This window comes from Phocoena phocoena, chromosome 17, assembly GCF_963924675.1.
Source record: "Phocoena phocoena chromosome 17, mPhoPho1.1, whole genome shotgun sequence".
Lineage (NCBI taxonomy): Eukaryota > Metazoa > Chordata > Mammalia > Artiodactyla > Phocoenidae > Phocoena > Phocoena phocoena.
In genome coordinates this window covers 828,578-851,938 of record NC_089235.1, presented here as the reverse complement: position 1 = coordinate 851,938, position 23,361 = coordinate 828,578, and the positions used below count along the sequence as shown (strand labels likewise).

At 50.3% G+C, this 23,361-nt stretch overlaps 1 protein-coding gene across 2 annotated transcripts in view; it reads left to right on the top strand.

Moving 5' to 3' along the window:
- Positions 1-23,361, top strand: part of PRKDC (protein kinase, DNA-activated, catalytic subunit) — a 149,203-nt gene that overhangs the window by 124,561 nt on the left and 1,281 nt on the right. The window contains exons 69-85 of one of the 2 annotated variants that reach the window (XM_065895584.1): positions 4,491-4,665; positions 7,269-7,443; positions 8,629-8,822; positions 9,444-9,627; positions 10,258-10,418; positions 12,309-12,520; positions 13,459-13,546; positions 13,634-13,777; positions 16,813-17,017; positions 17,867-17,934; positions 18,424-18,644; positions 18,878-18,970; positions 20,963-21,052; positions 21,239-21,310; positions 21,390-21,591; positions 22,029-22,217; positions 22,802-22,941. In XM_065895584.1, the coding sequence (XP_065751656.1) occupies positions 4,491-4,665; positions 7,269-7,443; positions 8,629-8,822; positions 9,444-9,627; positions 10,258-10,418; positions 12,309-12,520; positions 13,459-13,546; positions 13,634-13,777; positions 16,813-17,017; positions 17,867-17,934; positions 18,424-18,644; positions 18,878-18,970; positions 20,963-21,052; positions 21,239-21,310; positions 21,390-21,591; positions 22,029-22,217; positions 22,802-22,941 (2,613 nt within the window). The remainder of the gene's footprint in view (positions 1-4,490; positions 4,666-7,268; positions 7,444-8,628; positions 8,823-9,443; positions 9,628-10,257; positions 10,419-12,308; positions 12,521-13,458; positions 13,547-13,633; positions 13,778-16,812; positions 17,018-17,866; positions 17,935-18,423; positions 18,645-18,877; positions 18,971-20,962; positions 21,053-21,238; positions 21,311-21,389; positions 21,592-22,028; positions 22,218-22,801; positions 22,942-23,361) is intronic. The other variant, XM_065895585.1, reaches the window with a different exon arrangement.

Sequence of the window (23,361 nt, the reverse complement as noted above, 5' to 3'; positions counted from 1 at the left end):
GGCCAGCATAACTCATCGTTTGGGGACCCAGATCAGGTGGGACTGCACAGCGAATTCCCTGGCTAGGCAGGCCACCGGTTTGCCTCTGCAGACGGGAAGGGAGAGGCTCCAGCACCACGGTGCACTGGGCTGTGGGGTTTCCCCACGTGCCCTGGTGAGGTTCCCCGGCTAGGTGAGCTGAAGGCTCTTCGGCAGGTTGGTTTCCCTGCCCGTGCGCGAGGGGCCACCATACAGGCCCCCGGCTGGCCAGACTCTTGTTTGGGAACCAAAAGAACCGTGAGCCAAGCTCCCTGGACTGCTGGGCCGGAGTCCTGGCTGTGTCCACCGGCAGGCGCTCTGAGCACGTTCTGCTGTGAGCAGGGTCGCAGCGTGGGCTATGCAGGTACCCCGAGCTCCGGCTGGGTTTCCCAGTCAGGTGGGTGGGGCTGGGAATTAGCTCCCTGCCCAGGCAGAGGGCAGAACACGCTCCAGGCCAGCAAGGCTCATTGTTTGGGTCCTGAATCGGGCAGACGCGCGCCCTGCCCAGCTCCCTGGTCAGACTGGGCCACCGTGTCGGCTCAGGCACGTGAAGCCACTGGTTAGCATTTCTGCTTGGGCTCTGCTGGGACTGCCTGGCAGGATCCCAGCCCTGGTAGTTGTAAGCCCCACCCCGTCTTCTGTCATACCCTGAGCCCCGCGATGCCTGGGAGGTGAGACCCACAGCCCTGGGCTTTCCTCTTCCCACTGGAGAAACCGTAGGCTCGGGGGCCCTGGCTGCGGTCCCAGTGTGGCTTCTTCTCGCACCCTTCAAGTGGGGTCCCTCGCAGTCCCTGGGGTGTGGGGCTGTTTTCACCTCATCCCCATGTTGTGGGATTTTCCCAGTGCTGTCTTGTCCTTGAGTGTTGTTGGTTGGTTTTCCTGTGAGGGGGACCGAGGTCGAGAATGACCTGTGTCACGATCTGGATGATGTCACTTATCTTTGCTGTTTGTGGTGTGGTGACATCACTTGTCTTTGCTGTGTTCATGATGTAATATGTTGCTTTTTTTAAAAATTTATTTATTTTTGGCTGTGTTGGGTCTTCGTTGCTGTGCACAGGCTTTCTCTAGTTGTGGCGAGTGGGGGGCTACTCTTCGTTGTGGTACGCGGGCTTCTCATTGCAGTGGCTTCTCCTGTCACGGAACACGGGCTCTAGGTGCACGGGCTTCAGTAGATGTGGCTTGCAGGCTCTAGAGCGCAGGCTCAGTTGTTGTGGCACACGGTTTTTGATCCATGAAATAGTTAGAAGTGAGTTTTCTGTGTCTCTTATTTATTGATTTCTGAATTAACTCCTTGTGGTTATAAACACACACTGTATGGTTTCAGCCTTTTTAAATTTATTGAGACTTGTTTTATGACCAAGCGTATGGTCTACTTTAGTAAATACACCATGTGCACTTGAAAATCCTGTGTATTCTGCAGTTCTTGGACTGCAGAATGTTTATAATTTTCATTTAGATTGAGGTGGTCAATTGTGTTTTTCAGATCTTCCATGTCTTTAGTGATTTTTTTTGTTTAGCTCCATCTGCTGTTGAGATTGGGATTTCAAAACCTCCTACTGTGATTGTGGAATTGTCTGTTTGCCTAATAATCAGTTATTAGGCACATACATGTTGATAATTGCTGTGTCTTCCTGATGAAATGTGCACTTTAGCTTATGTTGCAGTAAAGACACATTGACGTGTGTACTTCACGTATATGTATATATATATATATATATGAAGTAACAGTGAAAATATTAACAGATAATATATTTTTGCTTTAAATAGTCTAACATGATTCAGAACTTACAAGGAACAGTCTTTTATACTCACCATTTCTTTTTCTTTCTTTCTCTCTCTCTCTTTTTTCCTTTCCTTTTTTTTTTGCGGAGAGGCCATGCTGCATGGCATGTGGGATCTTAGTTCCCCAACCAGGATTGAACCCATGCCCCCTGCAGTGGAAGGGCGGAGTCTTAACCACGGGACCACCAGGGAAGGCCCTACACTCACCATTTTTGATGCTTATCATTTGTTCCTGAAGATCCAAGTTTTCCTCTAATATTTCCCTTCAGCTGAAGATTTTCCTTTAGCAGTTCTTGGAATTCAGATCTGCCTGTGATGAATTCTCTTGCTTTTCCTTTGCCTGAGGTGTCTTTATTTCACTTCATTCCTGAAGAATATTTTCTGAGGGTATAGAGTACTGGGGGATCATTTGTCCTCTATGTAGGGAAGGTCATGCTTGTTCAAATGGTTGTTCCCCAGTATGTAATGTGTCATATATGGGGGCTGGTGTCAAGATTGTTTTTTTTAATTGTTGGTTATCAGTTTAATTATGATGTGTCTGTGTATGGTTTTCTTTGAATTTATCCAGTTTGAGCTTCACCAAGCTTCTTGAATCTGTACATATATGTCACCAAATTTGGGAAATTTTCTGTTATTGTTTCTTCAAGTATTTTTTTTGCCCCAATTTTTCTCGTTTGTGGGATGCCAATTACACATATATTAGACCTTTTGACATTGTCCCACAGGTTCACTTTCATTCAATCTTTTTTCTCTTTATTCTTCAGATTAGATCATTTCTATTGATCTGTCTTCAAACTCACTGTTGTTTCCTCTTTTAATTCTGTCTAGTGAATGTTTTATTTCGGGTACTTTTCAGTAAAATTTCTATTTGGCTCTTTTTACACTCCCTCTCTGCTGAGATACCTACTTTTTCGTTTATTCCATGTGTATTTTTCTTGACCCCTTAGAGATGGTTAAAATAGCTGTTTAAAGGTCCTTGTATGACCTTTGCCAACCTATTGATCATCTCAGAGTCGACATCTGCTTACTGTCCTTTTCACTAAAAACAGGCACATTTTCTTGGGTTCTTTGGATTTCGGTGAATTTTGGCTTGTGTCCTAGAAAGTGTGTAGACTGAGCCCCTTTACAGCTCCCAGGGGACGTGGGCTGTTCTGACCCTGCAGCAGCCGGCCCCTTAGACTTGCACCTGGGCTCTCGCTTTCTCCTGGCTCAGGTCTCAGTTCAGCTCTCAAGTCAGTCCTGCACATGTGCCCGTCGTGGGGTAGCCACGGCCCACGCGGCTTCTTGTTTGGAGCTTGAGGCTCCCTTGTCCGCTCTCTCCCCTGCAGGGCTCCCTTTGCAGCCTTTGGTTCCTCTGGGCACAACACAACAGGGCTTGCTTCTTTCAGGGTCTTCGTACTCAGGCTGCCACGCTCCACATTGTGGTTGTCCTTGTGGCAGAACTGGGAGAAGATAGAGAAAAGCAGGACACTCACCACAGTGGCAGAACCTTTTTCTGGTCTCTGCGTCCTTGAAGGTGGCCGTCTCTTGCTGACCCTCAGACCCCTGGGTGGTTGTGATTGCATACTACCCCGTTTCTAGCCGTCACCAGCAGAAGGGCGGCTGTGGCGCCTCCTGTGGCCTCACCAGAGCCAGGGCTCTGTCACTTTTACCAAGATGGCTCTTTCCGGGCTCCTTCCTCCAAGGGCTGACACAAGAGCATGGCAGGTATCACCTTTGTTTCACCTGTGCCCTCCCTCTGGGACTTCCTGGCTACCCTGCCTTGCGGAGTGGAATGCCCTCTTCTCGCTGGTGACGGCGTGTCCTTCTCCCCTGCTGCCCCACTTTCTGGGAGCCCAGGCCCTCGTTCACGCCACAGGGTGACATTCCTGTTCACGCGTTGCTTCTCCAGGTGTTTACCCAGCACCCGGGGTCCACCACCTTCGCTTGTTTAGCTCTTGGGAAGGAAGTGGGCACTTGCGTGGTGGTCATGGGGTCAGGAGTACAGGAGCAGATCCGTGGCTGGGGAGGCTGCTTGTTGGGAAAAACTGAAAAAAATAAGCAAGAGAGGTGTGAGACTTGCTAGTTTATGTGGCTGCAGTGTTTCTAAGAAATCGAAATTAGTCCGCAGATGCACAGAAAGTTAGTTGACTATTAATTGGGGTGAATGTTGTATGTTCAGGTCCTTTGTCCGTGTTACTGACAACGAAAATAATGAAACTAGAATCATGGGAACCAAGTCAAATATGTAAATCATGATACAAATAAGAATAACCTTCTGGCCGTTCATGTGATACAGCCGTTGTTCTCGGTGGTGGTAACCTGCCCGCTGCTTGACACTGTCCACGTGTGTGACGAAGACCTTAGATTCAGAGATAAAAGGAGAAAAATGGTGTTGACTCAACACAGGGTGTGCTGTCCATTTGTTAAGAGAGCAGGTTGCGAGTGTGAATACTTCACTTTGTGGAGGTGGAAGCGGTAGATGCTGTCTGGAAAATTGTGTTGAAGTACCCTCAGTGATCTTCCAAGAGCTGGTTAATTAAAATGGGGGTTAAGTCCCGTTCTGAGAGTGTATATTTATAGTCTAAAAAATGAGCAAAATTTTAACAACTGTAGAATTTCTGTCTGAATGCTGTCCAGCAGCTTCCTGAATCTCAGAGATTTCTTTTATGCGTCCGGCATTAATTCTTATTTTTCTTTGTTTCCTGTAGATGTTTCTTTCTCAGCAAAATAGAGGAGAAGCTCAGTCTCCTTCCGGACGATGGTGGTGTGAGTGAGGATGCGGACGGGATGGGCGTGCAGGCTCTGGGGGAAGATGCTCGGTCTCTGATCGCGAGCTGCAAGTTCTCCATGAGGCTGCAGATGGTGGAGAGCGCACGGAAGCAGGTGGGCACGCCCGGGTCACAGACGATCCAAAACTGGCATTCTTTAAACTTAGCTTTTCTTTAAAATCTGAAGCTTAGAGATAATTGAGTAGTTAGTACTTTTTTTTTCTCTATAAGGAAGTACACTTGAAGAAATACTTACTTAAAAATTTCCAGAAAGCCTCTAAAGTTTATTATACACTTGTTAATCATCTCAAAATGATTATTCTCTGCTTTACTTATAAAGAAAAGGTTTTCTCTTATTTAACAAAATGAATGCTTGCCAGGTAGTAACAAATTATATTTAGGTTTAGTTTGTGGAAATCCATCATTTGATAATAAGATCCTTTCTTGATAAAAGGGCGGTTTGCTTAAAAGTCACATATAAGCATTTCAACTGTATTAAATTATATTTTTCATGTAATTAAATCATATTTGGATATACTAGGGGAGCTTGCTGTTTTAATGACCCTATATTGATTGCTATTATAAAGCAAAGAATATTATTCTAGTACAAATAATATTTCTGTTTTGTGGGTTTAAAGGCTCATTTATAGGTGTTTCTTTGAGATGGGTCTTGTATCAGGAATTTTTATATTTCCCATAACAGCAGCCTAAGTGAATAAAGGAAGTAATAACTCTGTCAGTTCCCTGCGTTCAGTTCTGGACGAGCTGGCCTTCAGATGGTCTCAGATACTCCACCGAGGAGGCCCTGCCCCCTCGCCTGGTCTCCCCAGGCTCTCCCCTTGAAGTTGTGGATGCTGTGGGTGTTTCAAGTCGTGCCCCCTCCCCACTGCGTCTTTCTGGACTCAGGTAGTGTCTTCCCTCACTGTTTCCCGCAGAGAAAAAGGAGATGCTGTTTTTCCAGCAGGCCCTGGCCATTTCGCCCTCCATCCCCTCAGCTCCGGGTGCAGCAGGGAGTGGCCGGGGCCGAGGTGGCGCATGTGGCCTCTCAGCAGGAAGTGAGGGGCACATCCCAGGGCGGGGGTGCAGTGGGTGCTCCCCGCTGCTGGGGGCAGGGCACAAGAAGAGGGGCCAGGAGGGCCCCATGGAGCGGGGGGCATTTGGGGGTGGTAGGAGAGGCAGGTACGGAGATACGTTTAAACAGAATCCCAAGGGGAGAAGCTGGGAGTTGTGGAGGCCGCTGTGGGCGGACGGCTTGTCTCCTGATGCTGGTTTGAGGTGGATTGTAGAGCATGTGACCCAGCACTAGGGACTGGAGGCTAGGAGGTCATCGAAGGTCTTGGACGTGCTGGTGGGGATGAGAACTGTGTGAAATGTACACTCTTATATGCAGATGTAATAAGGCCAGAGACTGCAGGAATGACGAGGGTGGCTGGACTCCTGGACTGAGTGGTTGGAAGGGTCGTAACAAGGACGCACAGGACTGATGTCAGTGTCCTTGAAGCTCAGCAGGGAATTAGATGTAAAAGACATCCCCAAACAACCAGCTAAGTAAAAAACAGAGAAATGTGTATTAAAACTAAAAACTTCTGTGCCTCAAATGGCACACTCAAGAAAGTGAAGAGACAACCCATATGATGGGAAAAAATATTTGGAAATCATGTATCTGGTAAGGGTCCGCTTATCCAGAATACATAAATAACTCTTTACAACCGAACAACAGAAAGTCAAACAACCCAGCGAGAAAACAGGCAAAGGATCTGAATAGACATTTCTCACAAGAAGACACACAAGTGGTCAGTACGCACATGAAAAGACACTCAGGGCGCTTCCCTGGCGGTCCAGTGGTTAGGACTCCGCACTTCCACTGCAGGGGGCACGGGTTCGATCCCTGGTTGGGGAACTTAAGATCCCGCAAGCCGTGTGGCATGGCGAAAGAAAGAAAGAAAGAGGGAGAGAGAGAGAAAGAAGGAAAGAAAAGACACTCAGCACCACGAGTCATCAGGAGGATGTAGGTCAAACCACAGCCAGGTCCCGCTGCACACCCACAGGACGGCTGGAGTGGAGGGACGGCCCTCCGTGCAGGGAGGTGAGCAGTGCAGCCACCGTGGAAATCAGTCTGGCAGCTCCTCCAAAAGCCAGAGGGTTACCATTTGACCCAGCAGTTCCCCTCCTCGGTATATACCCAAGAGAAATGAAAACTTAACGTCCACACAGAAATCTGTATACAGATTCTTTGTGTTCATTGAAATTAGAAAAAAGAGCATTATTCAGAATAGCCAAAAGGTGGCAACAACGCGAAGGTTTATCAGTAGATAAATAGATAAATGAGCTGTGGTTTAGGCAAGCAGTGCATGTTACGCAGCCACAGCGAGGGGTGAAGTTCTGATGCGAGCACCACCTGACACACTCCCTGGGTAGGACGTGTCCGGAACGGGCAGACCCGGGGCAGAAGGCTGTAGTCTCTGGGGGCTGGGGGAGGGGAGCAGATGCCTGTGGATGGAGGGTTTCTTGGCGGACGACAGAGTCCTGGAATCAGACGGCAGCCATGGGTGCCCCGCTGCGTGAGTGTCCCGGAGACTCTGGACTGTGTATCTGTCCCCGCGGTGAAGCTAAGGTGATGGGTCGCTGCGGGCCAGCGAGGAGCTCCTCTCGTACAGTGACCTGACTTCTCATCATCTTCCTGTGTCATCTTTCTGCTTTCTCTCTTCCGCCGTGTAGAATAATTTCTCGCTTGCCTTGAAACTGCTGAAGGAGCTGCACAGAGAGTCAAAAACACGGGAGGACTGGCTCGTGAAGTGGGTGCAGAGCTACTGCCGGCTCAGCCACGGCCGGGCCCGGGCCCAGCGCCCGCCCGAGCAGCTCTGCGCGGCGCTGAAGACGGTGCCCCTGCTGGGTACGAGGCTCTTCTCCTCCCACAGTTTGTGTTGTGGCTGTGTGTCTTCTCGCAGTATCCTTTGTGCTGCTTTATCTGACAGTGGGAATTAAATTTGTAAAAGTTTTATTAAGTATTTACCGAACATGCGGTGCCAAGGTGCTGTGTGTCCAGTAATGCTACCGCCTGTGACTCCTGGAGCTTTTGTTTCTTCATCTGTAAACTAAAGTTGAAGTTCTAAAATGTCCTCTTTAAGACTTAGCCAAATTTGGGGTGTAACAGTTTAATTATTTTGAAAACTTTATGTTTACATACAAGAACTGCCTAAAACAATTAGCCATGAGAGCCTTTTTCCTCCTCAGTTCTTCTGTCTGTGATGACGTGGCCTGTAAGGCTGAGCGGGAGCCCCGTGTGTGGGTCCCGGGTCTCGTGTGCACGTCCCAGGTGCACGGCAGGGCTTTCCTGTGGCCTCCCGCTGGTCCCGAGCCCGGCTCTTGGGCAGGACGGGGAAGCACTTTCCACGTTGATCCCAGGATCGGAAAATGACGCTGTGACTGCTCAGCTCTTTTATAGGCTTTTCGGGGGGGCAGGAGGAGTTTGCTGCCATGAAGACGGCACTCGGTTCTCGTGATAATGACCGGCTGCCGTCGGTCACGGCCCTGTGAAGTAAGCGTCTCCCGGAGGAGCAGGTGGTGTGCGTGCAGGACTTGCCGGGTGACAGCCCTTTCTCTTCTCGACCTCTGCACGCTGTAGGCTTGCCCAGAGCCACACGGCCGGACGTAGTACTAGACCTTGGACTGCGGTGGTCTCTGTTGCCTTGTCAGCTGTAGGTCACAGCATCAGTATAAAAATCTGCGTTATTGATGTACATGCATGAATGCATTAGAAAGCACACTTCCTGTTCTCTGTTAACACAAAGAAGTGCTTGGACAAAATGCAGAAGGGTGATGCTTGAATGAAAGTTTATTTGGTGTTTTAATTGTTGAGCCTCGGTGGGCCGTGGTCGCTGGTGACAAAGAACATTGTTCATTAATGTGAGTTCGAGAGATTCTCGAGTCAACGTTTGAAGTCAGTTTCTTATACCTTCAAGATTTCTTTTAGTTTCTTAATAGAAAACAGCCTTTGAACACTATGAATATCTTCTTTGTAACTTACGTCACTCACTCAGTTCTCAAAAAATCCTGTGTGTCCGTGTGTGTAATCCAGCAGGTGAGAACACATCAGGCTACTTGAGCAGAAACGTTGTGGCGTCCCGTGACCATAACATTCTCGTGGGCACAGCGTACAAGATCATGGCCGACGCTCTCAGCAGTGAGCCCACCTGCCTCGCTGGGATCGAGGAGAGCAAGGCCAGGAGCGTCGTGGAGCTCTCAGGATCCAGTTCAGAGGATGCAGAGAAGGTAGTGACGCTGGGAGCCTGAGCGCTTCGTGTCGTGTGTTTGTCTCGACCGCGCAGGCTCCGCTACACGAAAGAAATGACAAGTCTCGCTTTGTGTTTTCAAGACACATTTGACAGTTACACGCAGTCAGGTTTCTTATTGGAAAAATGACCTACTCCCCGTGTTTCCTGTTTATTTGAACGACACCCTTCTTTTAGTGTTAATAATGAGAAGTCTGTGTTGGCTTGATGTGGACGGTTCTCCCGTGAATCTTATTAGTGGAATCTCACCACTGGTCACCATTCAGACACCCCGCTAGCTTATGGGAAGAATCAGCTTTTCTGCTTTTTTGTGTAGCACCTGCTTTGTTGGCACTTCTCAGGTGGTTCTGTGTATTTGTGAGTTCCCACGTGCTCCCCGCATCACTTGTGTCCCCAGCCTCCAGCCCCTCCTGAGCCATGCCCCGCGTGTTGGTGTTCAGGCGCCGAGATGGCGTAGGGCTGGCATCTCTTTCCCAGTCCAGGCAGACCTGGCTCTGCCCTCGAGCGGCTTTCTGTTTACCCGTGGCTGACGGGTCCCGGGGGGCAGGGTCTTCCGGAAGCTTGGTCTCGCTCACAGCCTGCCGCGGTCTGTGCGTTCCAGGTTGCGGCAGGCCTGTACCAGAGAGCGTTCCACCACCTTTCTGAGGCCGTGCGGACGGAAGCACAGGAGGAGGCCGGGCGCTCGGCACGGGGCCAGGAGCCTGCGTGTGGGCTGGTGGCGGCTTACCTGGCGCTGGTGGAGTTCTGTGACCAGCGGCTCCGCAAGCAGGAGGAGGGCCCCCCCGGTGAGCCCCGCGCTTGCCCGCCGGAGATGTAGGGTCTTGCGGGTCCTGTGCTCTCCTGTGTGTTTTTCAATGGCATGTGTTCTAAGAGATGGCTTGTCTGTTTAAGAGGCTGTGACATGGCCATGCCCCACGGCCGGTGTGGGACCGGAGTTGGGCGTCTCTGTCCCTCCCTCCCTCCGTCTGCTTCCCTGGCGCGTGCCTGACCAGCTCCTGTGGCCACCCCTCGTGTTCCAGCCCAGGAAGCAAACTACTTCACCCGGTAGCGGAGGTCAGCGTCAGAGAGGAGCTTTTTTTTTTTTTTTTTTTTTTTTTTTTTTTGCGGTACACGGGCCTCTCACTGTTGCGGCCTCTTCCATTGCGGAGCGCAGGCTCACGGGCCCAGCCGCTCCGCGGCATGTGGGATCTTCCCGGACTGCACGAACCTGTGTCCCCTGCATCGGCAGGCAGACTCTCAACCACTACGCCGCCAGGGAAGCCCCAGAGAGGAGCTCTTACATGCAGTCCGAGACCGTCTGCTGAGCTGCAGTAGTTGTTAGAAAGGAAGCCCGGGCGAGAGCAGCCAGCGCTGAGTATGCCACTCGTGTCTGTGTGTGGGTAGTGACCACGTCTCTCCTCTCCTGTCCCCGGTAGTCCTGGACGCTGCAGAACTGCGCACGTATCCGGCCATTGTGGTGGACAAAATGCTGAAAGCTCTGAAGTTACACTCCAGCGAGGCCAGGCTGAAGTTCCCCAGACTCCTCCAGATCGTTGAGCAGTATCCAGAGGAGACCCTGAGCCTCATGACCAGAGAGGTCAGTGTCTTCCTTCTGGCGGACGGGACTTGACCGAACTAACAGATGTGTTGTGTGGGGTGCGTGTGTTAATGGCTTTTCGTAACCACTGAGTTTTGCTCCATCCCAACAACACGTGTCATTGAAAACCGTGTAAGGGAGTGTTCCCATGCACCCACTTTGCTCTGTGGGTGTTGACACGAGGCCGCGTCTGAACGAGGACCGAGACGGGAAGTGAGACCTCCACCCGGAGCTGGCTGCCCCTCAGGGCTGAGCTGCGTCTGTACGTCCGGGGGCCTTATGCTCAGGTCACTGTTCAGCAGCGAGAAAAGGCGGACGTTTCAGGTGCCGTCCCCCCATGCTCCACATCTCGGGAACCCCCAGGGCTCCTGCCCCACATCGCGCTTGCCCGCTCTCACCCCATCCCGGCCTCTCCCCTGGGGCTGCATTGGGGAAAAAGGGGAGGGTTATCAGAAAGGCTCCTTAGCGACTTCGTGGATGTTTAACTGGAAGACAGGGCCAGGCTTTGAGTTGATGACGTAATAGTTCAGAAAGGGTGCACAGCAGGTCTGTAGACGGTGCTGGTCGCCGAGCCCGCAGTCAGTTCTCTGTGCGCTTGGACAGGTGAGGGTTTTCAGTAGGTCCTACACAGGAGATTAAAGTAAATTCGGTATGAAATGTGGTACACATGCATTTTCCTCAAAGATAAGTAAAGAAATATTTCAGTAAGTTATGGTTCTTTTTTCCCCCCAAATCATACTTGTATATAATAAAAATAGCATTTTGAGTTTGTGTGGAAACGAATGGAATGGTGGGTCGATGTTCTCATGACCCTTGAGATGGGCAGCTGGCCTTGCACTGAGGGACCCCAAGCCTCCCGTCCTTCCTGGCTTTACACCAGCATTCCAAGTGCGGCGGAGTTTATCTCGAAATAAACGCCTGGAAAAGCATTAGAGGAAATCCTGAGCAAAATCTGAAAATGGTCTTGGAGTTAAGAGACAAAACCCAGGAGCTATAGAGGAAAATAACTTGACGTTTCTATCGTTAAAATAATGCCATATACAAAGTTAAGGAAAAAAAAACTGGGAGAAAAAATTTGCAACACACACTGGAGACGGAGAGCAGGCGTCTCTACTGTCCGCAACAGACAGACTCGTAGCAAGGGGCGACACACGTGCGGTTAAAGCACGCAACGCAGGTAAACGCTGACGGCCCAGCCTCACTAATGATGAGACGCGCAAATTAAAGTTAGATATCTTTCACTTCTCAGATTGAAAATAGATTTTAAAAATTGTCAGATTGACAGTAGATTTTAAAAATGGATCACGTCAAGTGTCGGAAAGGATTTTGGAAAGTAGTCGATGTACGCTTTTAGAAGTGGAAATTTGAAAAATCTTCTTGGAGGGAAATTTAGCCATGTTTTTACAGTTGTTAAGGTTCACATTAAAAGTAAAAAGGAATTTAGGAACTCATTTAGGAATTTCTCCTGTGGGTATATAGCACAAGTACAAAGAGATAAACATATAGGGTTGTGCATTGTAGTATCTGGATAGCAAAAATTGCAGATACCCTAAAAGTTCATCATAGAGCCCTTGTGAAATGAAGCAGAATATGGTACAGCTGTTAAAAGGAATGAGGTAGATCTAAGAAAAACCAGCAACAGCAGGTCTTCTCCAGTTCCATTCTTCTGAAGAAAGGGTCCACGTGCACACGCCCTGAAAAGGCCCAGAAGAGTCGATGGTTCCCAGTGGGTCGGAACCGAGAGGGCTGCGAAGACTTTCTGTCTACGCGTCTGTCGGTTTTTATACTGCCGGTAGCAAATACAGCCATACTTTGATACTGGACACACAGTACTTCCGTAAGGGAAGAACGCTGCATGTGTCGCTCATTACTCATTTCTCTCTGTTTCAGATGTCCTCCATTCCTTGCTGGCACTTCATCGGCTGGATCAGCCACATGGTGGCCTTGCTAGACAAGGAGGAGGGGGTCGCCGTCCAGCGCACTGTGGCGGACATCGCCGACCACTACCCGCAGGCCGTCGTGTACCCATTCATGATAAGCAGTGAAAGCTATGCCTTCAGAGACACTTCTGCTGGCCATAAGAACAAGGACTTTGTGGCCAGGTGACACAAGAAAAATTAGGTCCATCCAACACTGAAAGGTTATCGAAACGTCTGTGGTCAAAGCAGACACAGGGACGCTTATGTGTGTCCTCAGATGAATTAGAGCTGCCATGGAGGGCAGGAGGCCTAGATGTCTGTCTGTTGGGTGCATCTGCCCTGGTGTGTTATTTGCTGTAGAATTTATTTCCTTTTGTAAACACAGTTCATCTTAAAATGTTATTCATGAGATGGTTATGCTAACCATTAGTAATCTGTTGGTTGAGACAGACTAGATGAGATGCTTTTTGGAATCAGTTCCTGAAATTGTTCTGTAATTTAAAATCTCCGGGAAGCCCCCCCTTCTTCGTTAAGTCAGTAAACTGCCCAGGTGTCCTTTTCGCTTCTTCAGTTGATTTGTGAGTGAGGACAGTTGCCAGAGCCGGCAGCAGTGTTTTACTTTAGAAAGAATACTTGGTAAATGCACGGCATTTTAGCTGCCCTTCTCTGTCAAGAGCTGATTTGCCTCATTATTTAGTGTTTTGCTTCCGAGGGACAAGGCTGGGGGGCACAGCCCTCATCCTGGCTCGCCGATGGGCCAGCCATGCAACCCACCCACCCTGTGGTGCCCTCCTGTGTCTCAGCAGAGGTAGCTGCCGCGTGATCGCTTCCTTAGAAAGAAAGCAAAGAGAAATGTTGAAAGTTTGTTGAGAAGCGGGGCCTTTTGAACTCGAGATCGTGGGCGCCAAAATGTTGAGAATTTGCTTTCACCTCATCTCTTGATACAGGACACACTTTGTGCTTCATCTGTTTTGGAGATAATTTTTAAATTGCTCCTTCCCTAGACTGTGTAGTTGGTTATGTATTGTTTTATATATAAATATAATTATATAGACATAAAAATTATAGGCCTTGGATCTTTGGAAGATGTTTGAGCACCTAAACTTGGTCATTTTTTGTAGGATTAAAGCTAAGTTAGATCGAGAAGGAGTGGTTCAGGACTTCATTAACGCCCTGGAGCAGCTCTCCAGCCCTGAGATGCTCTTTAAGGTAGTGTTAACAGCTTCCCGCACGTAAGACACGGGCTCAGTGCAACCTGCCTGCAGTCCAGCTTGACGTGTCTTTTTTTCTGCACAGGACTGGACGGAGGACGTCAAGCTTGAACTAGAGAAGAACCCTGTAAATAAGAAGAACCTTGAGAGGATGTATGAGAGAATGTACGCAGCCTTGGGAGACCCACAGGCTCCGGGTCTCGGGAGTTTTCGAAGGAGGTTTATCCAGGTACGGGGGAGCGGCAGCCGCTTGGTGATTACAGAGTCATTATGAAGACGAGGGCTTCTACTTGCTGGTGTGTTAACACTTCTGGTTTTAAAATGTCTGTTGAATTTGTAAACTTTCCTTAGATTTGTGTCTCTCTGTTAGATATTGATGGCGTGTTTTTAGGTCAGACAGTGGCAAGCGGGGCACAGGTAAAACCTCAGGGTTTCTATTACATTCTGTTCTTCATGGCCAGATTCTTAGATATGAAGGTTATGTGTAGTTTAATGTTTTTAATTCTCAGAGTGATTTGGGTATCGGACCAGGAAAACGTTTGTATTTGCCGCAGGTTGTAACCATTTTGTGAGCACTTAGTTCTGTCCAAGGCTCCGAGAGTTCACGGGGCCACCTGACACGTGCTGTGTGGACAGAACTGTGGCGTCAGCGTGAGCTCTAGTTTCAAAGTTGCTCCAGACTTGGAAGGGCGAGAACGCACGCCGCGCTCCCCGCCTGCCCCCGTCTGGCCCCTCCCACCCCCACCCCCGCCCCCCCACCCCCGGGACGGGGTGGGCCTCCTCCGTCCGCACCTGTGTGCACCTCTCCTGCGTTTGTCACGCTGAGTTCGTTTTGACAGTTTGGTGAAACCGCTTCTGTTCACGAAACCTCAGGAAGCTTTAGCGCGTGCAGGAGCCGCGGCGCTCGCCAGTCGCACGTCGCTGGTGCGGAGGAGCGTCTTTGTCCCCTGGGGGTGTGCCAAGTGCTCCAGCGAGACGTCGGTCACACGCCCTGCCGGCGGCACGCGTGCTGCAGCCTGTGTCGGTGCCTCCCCTCTGGGCGCTGGGGGTTGCTCCACAGCCTGTGTCCCTCGTCCACTGAGCCATGCTCCTGTGCAGGAGGCAGAGTGACTCCGGGGCGCCCTCCTGAGTCAGACTCGGGGGCAGGCCCGACTCCACTCACCTCTGCCCACGGAGCCCACCGCTGGCGTCTCTGTCGGATACGCGGGCGGGGGACGGTTCTGACCTCCAGAGGGAGGGCCGGGGGAGTCGTCCCTGCTTCGGGGAGCTTCCCTTAACTGTCTGAATGTGGGAACAGACAGGACTACCTGCTGCCTCATGTGTCCCGGGCTGTGTCTCAAGTGACAGTAAAACCCTAAACCTGGGCACGTACTGCATTTTATGACGCGTGTTCGACCCCATGTCCTATCAGGTCAGCCTCACAGCACTGCTGCCCAGTGACTGCAGGTCCCCGGCGGGCAACCCACGTCCTGAGAAGGTCCTGAAGGGCGGCGGGCCCGCGGCCACAGCGGGAACCGTCGGTGGGAAGGCGCTTGCGTCCGCCCTGTCCCCAGCTGGGGCCGCGCCAGCCTCTGCGGTCACAGTGCAGGAGCAGCCCCGGCGGGCAGCAGGGATGGCGGCCCCAACAGGCTTGACGTGTGAAATCGGCCAGGGTCTGGGGCTCGCCAGGCCTCGTTCTGAGCCACGCCGCTTGTGCTAAGCACGTGGCCGGGCCAGGGCCGACCGAGAGGGCGGCAGAGGGGACGCCGTGAGCTTCCTGCGAAGGGGGGGGTGGGGGTCTGCCTGTTGGCCCCACCCTGGAAACCGCAGCCTGGCGGGCTTTGTCCCGGCCAAGCTCAGCCCACCGCTCGCCCAGCAGGGCCGAGCCCGGCAGAAACCTCCCCACAGCTGCAGCCGTGGTCTGTCCAGGGCTTGCTTCCTAGTACCTGGGACGGTCCATCTGGAACTTTCTGCTTTGTACCAAATCAGCACATAATTTGCGTCGATTATTTAAAATATTAATCCACTAAAACAGAACTGCCTCAGGTTTCAGTCTAGGGGCCCCTTAGGGGCATTTTGCCATCTGGATCAGTGTTGGTTCTGGTTATGCTGGGAAATGCGGGTTGATCTTTCCCTTCATTCTAAGGATTGCAGACTGTTTCTATACTTTCAGGCCATTTATAGACCAAGGAAGAACTGTGTTTTATATATGTTAATTTTCCTGTAGTGGATTGTCTAAAACAGAGCTGATATTTCATTTATACCAGGCTCATGATGTGGGGTTAGTTCTACATTTGGGAAAACATTTCTAATTAAAGATGATCAGGTGAATCTTGACACCTTAGGTCACCGTTAGTAATACTCTTGAGTTTTGTTTTTTAAGTTTTGATATCAGGGTTATAATTTAAATATTTGAGTAGAAACTAATACAAAGAATGATTTAATATATTGCAGGATAGGGAACTTCTAATAATAATCGCTTCTAGAAATACAGCTTACCCAAATGCTATTTATACTGGTTCTTGATCCAAAATAATGGCTTGAAAGACCCTCACTAAGGGAAAGTGTTTTTTTCTTATGTTTTTCTCTTTGCTGCGAGGAAGAACTTTGGGCTGTTCATTTTTTTAAAAATTGTTTATTTGTTTTTGGCTCTGTTTGGGTCTTTGTTGCTGCGCGCGGGCTTTCTCAAGTTGTCGTGAGCGGGGGCTGCTCATTGCGGTGGCTTCTCTTGTTGTGGAGCATGGGCTCTAGGGTGCAGGCTCAGTAGTTGTGGTGCACGGGCTTAGTTGCTCCGTGGCATGTGGGATCTTCCCGGACCAGGGCTCGAACCCGTGTCCCCTGCATCGGCAGGTGGATTCTTAACCACTGCGCCAGCAGGGCAGTCCCTGGGCTGTTCATTTCTATTGAATTATGTCCTTTATTTTGTACTTTGTTCCTACTTACTCCCGTTGTCATGATGGTGCAGATCAGCAGCTATACAACGGTCCCAGAGGTTAAAGGATTTCCCCATGTGTTTAAAGCCCTTATTAAGAACTTATGCTCAGAAGTCACCGCTGACTGTCATCCTTTCCATCTTCTCAAAGGCGCACAAAGACAAAAACAAAGGCAGCCTGCTGTGCTTTAAGAGTGTTGAAACATTCAAGGAGAGTGAAACTGTCAGTTAAAAGCACAGAAAAAACCCAATACAACTTGAGCACCTGTCTATTGTAAAGATTCGTGAGCCTGGAACTTTTTCAGAAGTTCAGCTAAACATTAATATTTCAGGTAAATTATCATTAATTTCAGGCTTTTGGGAAAGAATTTGATGACCACTTCGGGAGAGGAGGCTCTAAGCTCCCTGGCATGAGGCCCCAGGACTTCCGCAGCATCACCAGCTTGCTGCTCGGGAGGATGAGCAGGGCCTCGAAGGCGCCGGGGAACCTGAAGGAGTGCTCGCCCTGGATGAGCAGCTTCAGGGCGGAGTTCCTGAGGGACGAGCTAGAGGTCCCTGGTGAGTTCGCCTCGCGGCGGCGGGGGTGGGCAGGAGGGTGCTTGGAGGAGATCGTGCTGCAGCCGGCACTTTTGACTCTAAGATGGTGAAATCGGGGTCTTGACAGTTTTCTTTCTTTAAAAAGAATTTTAAATTCCACATATTTTTCATCATTAGGAAAATCTATAATTACTGTGAGTAGTACGCTTATTAAACGTCTAGTCATATTCCTGGTTAAGACAAGTGCTCAGACGTCCACCTACTAATAACGGTAGCTGGTAATGTCCTCTGAACCTACCCGTGCGTGGTAGGAACTGCAGCATCGGAGAAATGCAGTAAAACGCGGTGTGCCTGCACACTGCTTTGTGGGGTGTGCGCTGGTCCCACCTAAAGCAGCGAGGTGCTGGCACACGACGTGCCAGCAGGAGGGACGCTAGTGGCACTGAGGACCCGCCCTGTCTTCACCGTGGAATTTGCCAGACCAGGTGTTTCACTGTGGTCACTTAGGTCCTTATTCCAGTGGGGAGAAAGAGATTTGGAGAAACAATTTCCTTTGTTGTTATTAACAGCTGTGCATCACATACCATGAGTTTCAAGCAAACCACCAAAAACAGAGCCTCCTGACATGCAGCTTGACTCCGCTGGAAACAGCACGGGTGCTCGCCCGGGGCGCTACCGTCCCTGTTTGCCTTTGTCTGCTCCACCCGAGCGGGAAGCGGCGTCCACTAGCCTGTCAAACTGAGAAATGGCAGCATTTAAAAAAATACATCCAATGAAAACTTCGAGTTAAAACTCGCCTCCTGTTAGACCAGTGGGTGTGTTTTAAATGCAGGGTGCAGCCTCTGAGTCAGCTTCTGTGGTTTGTCCCAGGTCAGTACGACGGCAGAGGGAAGCCGATGCCCGAGTACCACGCCCGCATCGCCGGCTTCGACGAGCGGGTAGGTGCCGGGCGTCAGCTCCTCGGGTTCCGGGAGAGGCAGCTCCCTCCCCGTGTCGGTGTCGAGCGCACGGGGTTCTCTGAGGGTTGTGTTACAAGTTTTCTGATGGGAATTTACTGGCCTTAATATAATGTTTCCAGTCTTTCAACATCAGTCATGTTTAAGGACCTAGTGAACTCGAAGAATAAACTCTGTGTGTGTGTGTGTGTGTGTGTGTGTGTGAGACAAACGTACGAGTCTTAAGTGTCTGTAGCAAGTGGACATGTCGTGTGTGGCTTGTTCCCGAGGACGCATGTTTATAAGCACTTCACTTGTCACCGGGAACCTGGCACCTCTTGGCACTGCAGCCGGGCAGGAACAGGGACCAGGAGACTCAGTGCCCTCGCTTGTCCTTTGCTCTGTTGCGCTCCTGTGTCCCTGGAGGGCGTGCCCCAGGCCTCGTTTCCCCTCTGGTGATGAGCCACGGGCTGTTTCGTTTGACCTTTAAAGGTGAAAGTGATGGCCTCGCTCAGGAGACCAGTGCGCATTGTGGTCCGCGGGCACGACGAGCGCGAGTACGCCTTCCTGGTGAAGGGCGGGGAGGACCTGCGGCAGGACCAGCGCGTCTGCCAGCTGCTGCAGGTCATGAACGCGGTGCTCGCCCGCGACGCCGCCTGTGGCCAGAGGGGCCTGCAGGTGACCACCTACCGCGTGGTGCCCATGACCTCCAGGTGCGCAGAGCCCCCTGCGGGCGATGGGGGCGCAGGGGGCACAGGACCGGAAGGGGTTTTGTCGGGAAGGGGAGGAGGGGGTCCTGTGACGGTTCGGGTTCTAGGTGTCACGGGACAGAGGCCAACAGCACAGACGCTGCTCAGCCTGTGATGTTCATCCTCGTGGAGAAAGGGAAGAACTGTGTTCTAGAGAAGCGAGGGCAGGGGTGTTCATGACTGTTCTCTCCTTTCAGGTTGGGGCTAATTGAATGGATCGAAAGCACCTGCACCTTGAAGGAACTCCTTCTGAGCAGCATGTCACGGGAGGAGAAGGCGGCCTACACCAGGTGACCTGGAGTCCCAGGGCCCTGCCCCGGCCCTGCCCGGCCGCCCCAGCCCACAGGTCACCTCCACCCTGCCTCCAGGGACCTGAATTTTCAGGCCCTTGCATTGGCGCCCTTGGCCGCCGCCTGGCCTGTACTTCAATCTGCCTCTCCATGGGTGAACAAAGGAAATGGAGTCCAGGGTTCTAAACAGTAGTTGCATATATTTTATCACAATTTTTAAAAAAGGATTAACTTTGGGGAAGAAAAGACTCTTTGAGGAAAATAAAACAGTAAGGTTAGCAGCTAACATTTAATTATACATTTTCTGTGGCACTAGTCTCAGTTCTTAATGTGTATGAAGTCATTTATTTCTTACAAAAAGCAAGAAGGTGAGTATCGTTGTCACCTCTGTACAGACGAGGCAGCTGAGGCTGGAGAGGTGGGGCTGCCCCGGCCTGTAGGGGGCGCAGGTGGGTGCGTAGGTCCGGGTCATGAATCAGGTGCTTTTTCTGTTTTCCTTTATCCTTTTTTATTTTCCAGTTTTCCTACGATGAGCATGTTATTTTTCAATCAGGAAGTTTTAAAAAAAAATTTCCTTGTTTCTGTAAAGAAAACTAAGGACAGCATGGCTTACAGCCGTTTTGAAGCAAGGGTTGGCACGTTTGGGGGACCAGCGTTAGGCTGGCGGGCAAGGAGATTCTCCTCACTGGACTCCTGCCCCTTCCCGAGAGCGCCTGCGCGGGGCCGGTGTTCTCATCGGTCACGCTCTCGTTCCTGGACAGTCGTTGCTACGTGGGGCAGTGTTTACCAACTGTTACTTCCATTCACTCGAGTCTTTTGCCTGAAGTTGTTCCTGCAGCCCCTGCAGGACCGGCACCCCGGGGCCAGGGGCCCCCCTCTCGCTTGTGCTTGTGCTGACGCACAGGGGGCCCGAGCCACGGCCCCCGCCCCCCGCCTCCCACTTGTAAGATGGGAGAGAGTGAAAGGCATCTGGTAAACACAGGTGTCCAGGGAGTATAAAGTGCTTTTCACATATGGAATTGTATACATTACTTCCCACTACCTTTTTAAAACAAGGCACTTCAAGCCCCCATCCCTAAGATCATTGCTTTTTTTTTCTTAATTTACATGTTGCAGTTTTCCAGCCTGAAGACTTTTATCCGATTGAAACTAGGAGAGAATTTAGATGGAAATGGAGTGGTCTCTTTGTGAAATTAATGTAGTAGCAACTCAGAAAAGATTCACCTTAAGGGATTTAACTACTAAGTAACATATTGTGAAGTTGTTCTGTCTTTAGTGATTATTATTATTATTTTTAAGGAAAATTGTTAAAACTTTTGATGCAAACGCAAAAGTGGCTAAACATACAAGTAACACAGGGTTTCCACCTGTCCCCACACTGCCTTTTGCCTGTGAAGCATTATTGAAAACAAGCTTTTCAAATTCAATTCAAACCCATCGTCATTTAAGAAGATACTTTTTGGCACTTACTGTGGATTTTGTCTGTGTCTGCATACTGGAAATGGTTTAAAAGAAAAAAAAAAGCGTGGCAGTGTTTAATGACAGAAGCAGACAGGCTGTCTTCAACAAGTAGCTTGTGGCCATTTTGCTTCTTTAGTGATTTACGTGCTTTAAACAAGTTGCACGTGGTGCTGTCCTGCTGCGAGGGGTCCCGCCCAGGGTCAGGCGTGTGGGACCTTATGCCTGCATCGTCAGCTCATCTTGTTCCTGTGTGTGAAGTGGGACGTTTATTGCATCTGGTGGTTCTGCTCCTGAACTTCTGCACAGGAGATAGCCATGGTTCTTGAGGCGTGATGAAGAATGGATAATGGCGTGTGGAAATCCTAGACCCAGAGTAGCAGGAGTTCAGTGCTAATATTAAATATGATGAAAGTCACGTTTATTTTCCCTGACTCTTCACTACTTTTCAGTGAATTCCTGGTGATGTTTGCCTCTGAAATCAGCAACCCTGGACATCTTCCTAATGCTGATTTCTCTTTCCCTACTTGTTAGTGACCCCCGGGCACCAGCGTCTGAGTATAGAGACTGGCTGAGGAGGATGTCGGGAAGGTGTGACCCTGGGGCCTACGCGCTCATGTTCAAGTATGTGTTGCGCCGACCAGTTCATTCTTCTCAACGTTGCGTATTCACTTTTGTTTCTTAGCAAGTGTTGCCTCAGATCATCAAAATCTAGCTGTTGTCTGATATTCGAGCTTCAATATAACAAAGAGGTTTAAATTTCAAGTCATGAGAAGTTCTAATCGGACATTTCCTATTATTAAATCATAGGGGAGCTAGTCGCACTGAAACAGTCACATCTTTTAGAAAAAGAGAAAGTAAAGTGCCGGCCGATCTCTTAAAGTAAGAGTATTCCCGACTTTGCTCACGGGGGCTGGGGGCGGGGGCAGAGGGCAGAGGCCACGCGACTGTCGCCCTGCAGGCGGGCCTTCCTGAAGATGAGCACCGGCCCCGAGGCCTTCCTGGCTCTCCGCGACCACTTTGCCAGCTCCCACGCACTCCTGTGCATCAGCCACTGGGTCTTGGGCATCGGAGACAGGCACCTGAACAACCTCATGGTGAGCTTGGAGACGGGCGGCGCGATCGGGATCGACTTTGGACATGCTTTCGGATCAGCCACCCAGGTGAGTGTGCCCTTCTCCGCTCTGGGCTGGAGTTGCCCTTGGGCTTTGCGACCGCTCTGCATGCGGTCGGTTTGCATGGTCGTTGACGTTGTCATTCTTGTGGAAAGGGAAAATCTCAGCTGTGTTTCAGCCTTGTGCAGACAGGTTGTAGAAGGTGTGCCGATAGATTAGATAATCGGAGCTAAGAGAAACGTGCTCCTGTAAAAAGGTAGGAGGTTCTGTGAAGCCCTGTCATGGACACATCCCGCATGGATGTGAAGCGCACCCTCCCTGACATCAAGCTCCAAGTCTCCTTCTCCGTGGCCGTGTCACTGCTCGTGGACACAGTGACTTCACATCCGTGTGGCAGGAGCTGGTGTGCTCCCCACGCGTGAGCGACAGCCGTGGAAGGGCCCTCCCCCGCATCCACTGCTTCTCACACATCCTCTTCTCTGTAGTTTCTGCCGGTCCCTGAGCTGATGCCTTTCCGTCTGACTCGCCAGTTTATCACCCTGATGCTACCACTGAAAGAAACGGGGCTCGTGGGCAGCACCATGGTGTGTGCGCTGAGGGCTTTCCGCTCGCGCCCCGACCTGCTCACCACCGCCATGGACGTGTTTGTGAAGGAGCCGTCCTTTGACTGGAAGGTGCGGTGGTCTCTTCGCGCTTTGTGCCTTTGTTACAGCGTGCCTGTGATTGACCCACATCTCCTGTTACCTGGTGGGAATGTGTCATGTTGTGTTTATTACTAAAATACTTACTGTTTTGTACAGCACTTTCTCAGAATGGACACTTGGGATCATTTGGCTTGGCTTGAAAATCAGATGAGACGTTCCTTTTATTTGGAGGAAACTGACTTGAGAGTATTTTTAACCCTTTGGTGATGGTGGGTTTGGTTTCTCTGAGAAAAGTTTTAGTTTAAAATCTGTTCTACACAAAGTCTTCCTTGATCATAAAGACAGATAGTGCTTTCTTAAATCTCAAGGGTTCTTCACAATACTGCCCCCAAAAGGGAGCATAGCAAAGGCACCCTCCACAGGGAGGGATACTTTAAGCCTAAGGGTAAGACCCTCACGGTCGTGGTCACTGTTATTTGTGCTGCCGTGAGAGTTTGCATGAAAAGCTGCGGCGCCCTCCCCAACTAGAGATTCTGTTTCTTTTAAGATCGTTACTTGGTGAATCTGTGTGAATGTGATCATGTATACTGTTAAGCAGAGTTCCTTTCCTTTAGAATTTTGAACAGAAAATGCTAAGAAAAGGAGGATCGTGGATTCAAGAAATAAATGTAACTGAAAAAAACTGGTATCCCCGGCAGAAGATACATCATGCCAAGAGAAAGTTAGCAGGTGCCAATCCAGCAGTTATTACCTGGTAAGACGTTATTTGTGGAAGAAACAAACACACACCAACACGCTGGCGTTTCCGGAAGAATCAATGAACACCATATGTTTATCCTCGGCCTGTGGTGTCGGCACTGACAGACGGAGGGCCACGGCCTGAGGAGGCCGGCCTCTCCACTGCCCTGCAAGGTTCTAACTCTGGAGCCCTTTCCAGTCTGCCTGGGGTCCCTGCACCGCATTCCTAGACTGTTGCATGAATACCTTTACCTGCCCGAGGAGATATAGGTTTTAAACTTACTCTTGTCCTTTTTCAGGACGAATGGGACCCTGGCGGCACAGCCCCGAGGTGCGGAGAGCACAGCGGCGGCTCATTAACAAGTGTGCAAATCGGGTTACCTTTAACATAGCTTTCCCATTTTTCTAGTTGAGGTCTAAAACAAACAGGAATTTG